At 55.7% G+C, this 8,585-nt stretch overlaps 1 protein-coding gene across 2 annotated transcripts in view; it reads left to right on the forward strand.

Annotated features, from left to right (window-relative positions):
- Positions 1 to 5,463, forward strand: part of PNPLA7 (patatin like phospholipase domain containing 7) — a 41,103-nt gene extending 35,640 nt beyond the window's left edge. For both annotated transcript variants that reach the window (XM_026457530.1, XM_026457531.1), the window contains exons 14-17: positions 2,181 to 2,244; positions 2,728 to 2,896; positions 3,965 to 4,147; positions 5,341 to 5,463. In XM_026457530.1, the coding sequence (XP_026313315.1) occupies positions 2,181 to 2,244; positions 2,728 to 2,896; positions 3,965 to 4,147; positions 5,341 to 5,463 (539 nt within the window). The remainder of the gene's footprint in view (positions 1 to 2,180; positions 2,245 to 2,727; positions 2,897 to 3,964; positions 4,148 to 5,340) is intronic.
- Positions 5,464 to 8,585: the final 3,122 nt, after the last annotated feature.

Genomic DNA, 8,585 nt, shown 5'->3' on the forward strand with positions numbered 1-8,585 from the left:
CTGTACTGCTTCATAGAAACTAGTTACCTTTAAAAAACATTTTTTCGCTGGGTGCGGTGGCTCACGCCTGTAATCCCAGAACTTGGGGAGGCTGAGGTGGGAGGATCACTTGAGGTCAGGAGTTCGAGACCGACCTAGCCAACATGTTGAAACCCCGTCTCACTAAAAACACAAAAATTAGCCGGGCTTGGTGGTGGGCGCCTGTAGTCCCAGCTACGAGGGAGGCTGAGGCAGGAGAATCACTTGACCTTGGGAAGTGGAGGTTGCAGTGAGCTGAGATGGTGCCATTGCACTCCAGCCTGGGCAACAGAGCAAGACTCCATGTCAAAACAAACAAACAAAAAAAACCACTTTATTTTGAAATAATTATAGGATCGGAGAAATTGTAGAATAGTAAAGAGACCCCATGTTCCCTTTGCTGGGGCTCCCTCACGGGCAGCGCCTTAGGGGGTAACATCGAGGCTAGGACGTTGGTGTTTATGCCATCTGTAGACCCCTCGGGCCCCAGCAGCCCATCCATGCCCTCCTGGGTGTGTGCGGTACGGTGTGGCGTGGGTGCCATTTCTGTGACCTGCCCCACACAGGGCCGTGGGGCCGCTCTGTTACAGAGGAGACCCTGCAGGTGGCTGCCACGTTGTCACCCAGCACCCCAGCTTGCTGGCAGCCAGGGACCTGTTCTCGATCTCTATAATTTCGTCATTCTGGGAAAGTGATAGAAATGGAACCACACAGTGTAGCCTTTGCAGACGGCCTTCTCCCACTCAGTCACGTGTACCCAGGTTCCTCCTGGCCTTTTTCTGGCCTGGAGCTCAGTTCTTTTTGGTGCTGATTCATCGTCCACTGCCTGGACGCACCAGTTTATCTGTTCATCTACTGGAGGGCATCTTGGCAGCTTCCAGGGTTTGGCAATTAGGAGTGAAGCTGCTGTAAACACCTGTGTGCGTGGTTCTGCGTGGACAGAAGTTTTCAGTTCCTTTGGGTAAACACCAAGAAGCGTGATTGCCGGATCCTGTGGTCAGAGTATGTTTAGTTGTAGAAGAAACCACCAAGCCGGCTTCCAGTGAGGCTGCACAGGGCTACAGTCCCACAGCAGCGAGCAGGTTCCGGCTACTGCGTGTCCCACCAGCACTGGGCTGGATTTTGAGCTCAGAGCTGGGCCTTGGGTCCAGGGAGTATTCCAGTTCAGTTGTCAGAGGGGCCCTTATTTTGTGTGCCTCCAGGAAACAAATGTTGTCAGTTAAGGCAAGGCACAGAACACATTGATCTCTAGCTGTTTTTTTTTTTTTTTTTTTTTTTTTTTTTTGAGATGGAGTCTCGCTCTGTTACCCAGGCTGGAGTGCAGTGGCACAATCTTGACTCACTGCAAGCTCCACCTCCCGGGTTCACGCCATTCTCCTGCCTCGTAGCTGGGACTACATACAGGCACCTGCCACCATGCCCAGCTGATTTTTTATATTTTTAGTAGAGACGGGGTTTCACCGTGTTAGCCAAGATGGTCTCAATCTCCTGACCTCGTGGTCCGCCTGCCTCGCCTCCCAAAGTGCTGGGACTACAGGCGTGAGCCACGGCGCTTGGCCGATCTCTAGCTTGTAATTAGAATTAGATCTCTCTGCTTCCCACACATGAGGCTCTGGGTCCTTTCCCACCTGGCACTGCCAAGCAGCACCCCCTCAGGCTGAGCCCCTCATCTTAGCTTCCCCCCCAAGCCTCTGGTGGCTGTGATGCCAGGGCTAACACTGGCGCCCCTGGTTGAGCAGGGCCCTGACAGCTGTGCCCATGTGGAAGATGCGTACGAACAGGCATCTCGACACTGGGGACCCTGGCCTCTTGGCGTCTGGCACCTCGATGATCTGGGTTTGGGAAATGATGTTATCTCCCATCGCACAACCTTCCCTGCCCTGCACACATGACAGGACACAGAGATTCCAGTGCTCCTCGTGCTGGAGGAGACCGAGGCTCAGAGAGGCTGCCCGAGGCCTCCTTCAGGACAGAGGGGAGGTAGCATCAGGCCACAGGCCCTTCCGACTGGCAGGTGAAGAAGGCTTGGCAGTTGCACTGAAGGGGAGCAGGCCTTGGGGGTGGGGAGTGGACTCTCACTGCCTTGCTTGGCGTTGGTGCCTTGCTCAGCCTTGGAGGTGGGCGGCCTGGGCAGGCTCCGTTACTGGTGGTGGTGTTTTCAGGTCCGACCCTGCTGCTGACCAGTGACAACATAAAACGGCGCCTCGGCTCCGCTGCTCTGGACAGGTGCGTGCCGTCAGCCCCGACTCCCTCCTCCCTCCTCCCAGCGGGCCCAGTGCAGCCCTGAGAGGTGTCCCCACTCTGTCACGTCCGGCATCTGCACTGCAGCTCCTCGTCCGGCACACCAGGGAGTGAGGGCTGACGACATGATGCCCCTCACTGAACACACACTGGGCAGCGGTGACCTGCTGGGCACTGTCGGGCCTCCCAGGAGACCCCAGCCCACGCTTCCCGCCTGGGCAGCCCCGGGTCTCACCTTCCCCCGCCTGCCCCGCAGCGAGCCTCAGCCTCTGGGCTTAACTGCAGCCTGTGCTTGACCACCTAGGCCCTGAATGACTCACTGCGAACTAGAGACAGCAGGAAGTGCTGGGCCGGGAGGGGAAGGGGCAGGGGCTGGTGCTGGCCTCTGCTGCCTCTTTCCACTGGGGACACGCACTGAGAGTGCCAGGCCCCTGCGGCGTAGTGAGGTGCTCACTCTGCGGCCTGCAGTGTCCACGAGTACCGGCTGTCCAGCTGGCTAGGGCAGCAGGAGGACACGCACAGGATCGTGCTCTACCAGGCAGACGGCACGCTCACACCCTGGACCCAGCGCTGCGTGCGCCAGGCCGACTGCATCCTCATCGTGGGCCTGGGTGACCAGGAGCCCACGGTGGGCGAGGTGAGCACGGGGAGGGCCCGTGGAGCTCGGGAGAGCCCTCTCTTCAGAACCTCCTGTTTCTCTTTTCCTTTGAGTGAAATACTGCACAAACTCAGAAAAGGACAGATAATGAGAGCCAACACTCAGATATCTGCTACCCGCGTTTTAAAAACATGGTGCTGTATTGACCTCCAGCGGTCCCAGCACAGGCAGGGCAGGGGCCCCACGTGGCCTCTTGTGAAGTCAAAGCCTCTGGCCACCTTTCACACTTTTACAGCCGGTACAGGAAGCCCTTTCCAGGTCTAACCTTTTACATAAACGGTGCCCTATTTTATGTCGTCTGAAGTTTGCTCTTCTCCACAGCATTTAGGTTTCGGCGTCGTTCCTGTTCCCCTCACTGCTTTTTCTGGCTGCTTAGTTTTCCTCTTGTGAATGCCTCACTCTTTGCCTCTACATCCTCAGCCAACGGGAACAGCCTTGTGCAGGCACCTTCGGGACGCCGGCCCCAGGCTGTGTCTGCAGGTTCCCAGATGGCAGCAGATCGCTGACCCGATTGCCTGTGGACCTTCCACCTGGCCATTGCTGCAGGCGAGGCCTCGGGCTCACGACTGCCCAGTCCTATTTGCCTTCTCCAGCTTCCTGCCTTCAGTTCGCATTTCCATCTCCCTCCTCTGCTCCCTGCTCTGTTCTCATCACAAGCCTGCCTGGGCTAATCCTGGGGCAGCTAAAAATTCCTCCTCTCTGATGTATGTTCCTGTTCTGCAGCTAGTGATGCTCCCTTGTGAGGGTTTGTTTGCAAAATACCTCATTTGAAAAGGTTGCTGTATGTGTTTATGAGGCAGTGTTGGAGAAACAGAAAGAGGAGGTGCCCCCTCCTGCCGTGCTGACCTTGCCTGGCACCGTGGACGGACGGACCCCTGCCGTCATAGCTTCGGCAGCGCCAAGACCAGGCCACAGCCAAGTTGCTTTGCAGAACCCAGGAGCTGTTCCCGGGGTCCTGCCCTCAGACCCTCTGTGCTGCCCTCAGCTCCGTCCTGCCCCGAGTTCCAGGCTCACCTGGCTGGCAGACACGTGGGCTCTGCCTTTCAGCTGGAGCGGATGCTGGAGAACACAGCTGTGCGTGCTCAGAAGCAGCTGATCCTGCTGCACTGGGAGGAGGGCCCGTCGCCCGCCCGCACCGTGGAGTGGCTGAACATGCGGAGCTGGTGCTCCGGCCACCTGCACCTCTGCTGCCCGCGCCGCGTCTTCTCCAGGAGGAGCCTGCCCAAGCTGGTGAGGCAGGGAGAGCCAGGCGGCCTGCCCGTGTCTCCGTGGTTCATTTCCTTGAATGTCCGAAGCCTTCTTCACATTCCCCACCTGATTTCCTGACACCTGCGCTCCCTGGGCCCTTCCTGTGCTTGTGAACGTGACCCTGCCTCATGTCTCCTTCATCTTGCCCTTTGGGCCTCTTGTGGCCACGGCAAGGTGACACCCCCTGCAGCTAGGAGGCAGCCAGCAGGGTGGGGGCAGGCACAGGGCGGCCATGGGGCTGGGGGCTCAGCGAACCCTGGGAGACGGGCCTGACGTCAGGGGAGGGGCAGTAAACCCTGGGGGATGGGCCTCACGTCAGGACTGCTCAGGGCTGAGGCTGAGGCCCCACATCCAGCCAACGAGGGTGTCCTCAGGCCAGCACTGCTCCCTCCTTTGGGCAGAAGACCCTGAGACTTTTATTTTTTATTTATTTTATTTATTTATTTTTTTTGAGACAGAGTCTCGCTCTGTCGCCTGGGCTGGAGTGCAGTGGCCGGATCTCAGCTCACTGCAAGCTTCGCCCCCTGTGTTTACGCCATTCTCCTGCCTCAGCCTCCCTGGTAGCTGGGACCACAGGCGCCCGCCACCTCGCCCGGCTACTTTTTTGTATTTTTTAGTAGAGACGGGGTTTCACTGTATTAGCCAGGATGGTCTCAATCTCCTGACCTCGTGATCTGCCCGTCTCAGCCTCCCAAAGTGCTGGGATTACAGGCTTGAGCCACCGCGCCCAGCCCCTGAGACTTTTAATTCCAGTGTCCTCAGGCAGCCCTGGGGCTTGAGGGTGAGAGGTGTCTGGAGGCTGCTCACGCTTCACAGCCCCCAGCCCACAGCTCTGTCCAGGAACCCGCACCCTGAAAGCACCATCTGCTGCAGGATTGGGGGACCCCAGTGGGGACAGCTCTGAGGAGGCCCTCTGGCCCACCACCCGGGCCCACTCTCTTGCTCACGTACCCTCTGCCAGTGTCCTCCCCGCAGTAGCTGTGCTGTCTCTGGGGCCCGGCCCGGGCACTGAGGCGCTGATCCGTCTTATCAGGCAGGGCCTACTGCATGCTGGAGAGGATTTGGGGTCAGTTTGGGTTAGAAGTGGAGGAAACTCCCCCCAGTCAAGCCAGGATGCGAGGTCTCGGCCGAGGGTGGGGCCCCGCACCAGCCCTGCCTGACGGCTCCTCCCCCAGGTGGAGATGTACAAGCGCATCTTCCAGCGGCCCCCGGACCGACACTCAGACTTCTCCCGCTTGGCGAGGGTGCTGACGGGCAACGCCATTGCCCTGGTGCTTGGGGGAGGGGGAGCAAGGTGAGTGCCCCCCGCTTCCCACGCACTCCTCACAGTTGTGTGTGTGGTGACAGTCGCCCCCTCGGGTGCTGGGAGGTTTTATTATGGCCAGTTAAGTAGAAGACGTATCTCGTTTTGACTGCCTTTGCTTAGAAGTGGCTCCTTGGACCAGGCGCGGTGGCTCCCACCTGTAATCCCAGCACTTTGGGAGGCTGAGGCGGGCAGACCACGAGGTCAAGAGATTGAGACCATCCTGGCCAACGTGGCGAAACCCAGTCTCTACTAAAAATAGAAAAATCAGCTAGGCGCGGTGGCGTGCACCTGTAGTCCCAGCTACCAGGGAGGCTGAGGCAGGAGAATTGCTTGAATGTGGGAGGCGGAGGTTGCAGTGAGCCAAGATTGCGCCATTGCACTCCAGCCTGGGGACAGAGCAAGACTATGTCTCAAAAAACAAAACAAACAAAAAAAGAAGTGGTTGCTTGTTGGCCCTTTGCGTCTGCTCTGAAACCTCTGCTCTTTCCTCAGCCAGTCTTTCCTGGGGTCTGGTGAATTTCCTTCACTCTAATACTTGATAAAGAATGATCTGCTCGGCCGGGCTCAGTGGCTCAAGCCTGTAATCCCAGCACTTTGGGAGGCTGAGGCGGGCGGATCACGAGGTTGGGAGATTGAGACCATCCTGGCTAACACGGTGAAACCCCGTCTCTACTAAAAAATACAAAAAACTAGCCAGGCGAGGTGGCGGGTGCCTGTAGTCCCAGCTACTCGGGAGGCTGAGGCAGGAGAATGGCGTGAACCCGGGAGGCGGAGCTTGCAGTGAGCTGAGATCGCGCCACTGCACTCCAGTCCGGGAGACAGAGCAAGACTCCGTCTCAAAAAAAAAAAAAAAAAAAAAAATGATCTGCTCTCTGCCCAAACTGAGTCTTTCAGGGACTTCAATCCCAGGTCACTCCTCCCCTGCCTTGTCATCAGACACCACCTTCTCCTGACCTTGAATAGATACACTTGCAACCGAGATGGAGCCCGGGAGCCCCAAGGAGGGTGGGACAGGCATGTGCCCCTCTGCTGAGCCAGGTGTGCATAAGGGACAGGGCAGAGCCTCCTACCGCTGCCCCCAAATGAAGGGAGGACGCCAAGGGATGCCCAGGCAGGAGTCCAGGCCGGGGCTGCCCTGCTGGGGTGGGGCCTCTCCGGCAGCCTCTCCCATCTCCCACGGAGTGCCAGCACTGCTACCCAGGGAGGAGCTTGGAGGTAGCCCCAGGGCCTCGTGGATGCTTCTGCTGGCCCCAGGGCAGGGCCCTGTCAGCCCCTGGGGCTGGTCCAGGTGGTGAAGTGCCCACTGCATCCTGCTGTCTAAGGGACTTTCCACCTCCTCTTGTGCCATACTTTCTCTTAAATGCTGCAGAAGTTGGCCTAGAGCAGTTCAATGGCTTGCCTGAGGTTGCCAGGCTGGGGACAGGACCCAGGTCTCCTTCTGTGGGTCTGCGACAGTGCAGGGACTTGGAGCAGTTGAGCCCACACCCGGACCGGACTTGCAGGCCAGACCAGCAGCATTTTTAATGAGAACGTAGCTTTGATCAAGATAATACTTAGAAGCCATATGTTTCTGTAAGGCACATAACTGCAGACCCTTGCCCTCCCTCCAGCACCACGTCCAGAGTTATCCCAGAAATAACCACTTCCCGTGTTTTGGGCTGTCTGCTTGTCTATATCTCTAAATCGTATTCCTATTCTACTAAGTTTTTGTTTTGTTTTGGTTTTGGTTTTAGATTGTTGACTTCTTATGCGCCTTCCACACCTGCAGTCAGAGTCTGTCCATCTCTATCGATCGATCAGTCACTCAACCATGCGTCTGTCTCCCTCCTTTCCACTCAAAATCCCAGTGTGGTTCCATCACTAGTTAGCCCGCACTCACCGTCTATGTCGTTAGGACAGTGTGGGTGTCTCTTAGAGCTAAGTCACATCCCGTCCTATCCTATGATTGAAGTTCCTTCCTTGGACTTAATAATTATCACATTTGTTCAGTGTTCTGGGCATCCTTAGTTTACCCGAGGACACTGAGGCAGGCATTAACCTCCTCTCGGTATGTTCGGACACGCCACTCGTCTCTGTTCAGTTTTCAGGAGTCATCCTCCCTAAAGCCCTCTAGCCTCCTCCTGTCTCCACTGGTTGCTTTCTAACATGCTGCTGAGAAGTTGCCCTGGAATTTTCTTTAACCGCCATCCTGGAAACTACCTTCATTTCTCTCCTGTGTTCATTTCCATTTCCTGTAATTTCATGTCTTCTTCTTCATTGGTTTATTCCTCATTTTGGTGAATACATGCTCTAGAAATTTCCCTAGGAGAAGATGCATGGGGAAGTAAACGTTTTAAGAGCATGCATATCAGCAAATGTCCTCATTCTGTTCCCACACTTGTATGATAGTTTGGCTGGGTATAGAATTCTAGATGGAAATAATTTTCCCTGAGAATTTTAAGGCATGGTTCCATTGTCTTTTTAGTTTTATGTATTGTTGTTGAGAAATTTAGTGCTATTTTTATTCACAAGGCCTGTTTTTTCTTCTGGAACCTTGTAGGAGATTTTCTCTTTTTTAAAAACAAAACAGAGTCTCGCTGTGTTGCCCAGGCTGGAGTGCAGTGGCAATCATAAGCTCACTGTAGCCTCAACTCCCAGCTTCAAGCAATCCTCCCCACTCAGCCTCCCAGAGTGCTGGGGTTACAGGCAGGAGCCACTGTGCCTGGCCTGAGACTCTGCATTCTTGGTATTCTGAAAGTGCATGATAACGGGCCTTCATGTGGCTCTTTTTGCATCCACTGACAGTGGATTCCCCGTGGACCCTTTCAAATTTGGAAACTCACAGGCTTCAACTCTGGGAAATTTATAATTTTTCTAAATGAAAATGTTTACCTCCCTCTTTTCTGTGTTCTCTCTTCCTGGAGTTTTTTTTTTTTTTTTTTATTTGAGACGGAGTCTCACTCTGTCGCCCAGGCTGGAGTGCAGTGGCATCATCTTGGCTCACGGCAAGCTCTGCCTCCTGGGTTCACCCCATTCTCCTGCTTCAGCCTCCCAAGTAGCTGGGGCTACAGGTGCCCACCACCACGCCTGGCTAATTTTTTTGTTTTTTTATAATTTTAGCAGAGACAGGGTTAC

The sequence above is a fragment of the Piliocolobus tephrosceles genome, chromosome 14 (genome assembly GCF_002776525.5).
Source record: "Piliocolobus tephrosceles isolate RC106 chromosome 14, ASM277652v3, whole genome shotgun sequence".
In the NCBI taxonomy this organism is placed as follows: Eukaryota; Metazoa; Chordata; class Mammalia; order Primates; family Cercopithecidae; genus Piliocolobus; species Piliocolobus tephrosceles.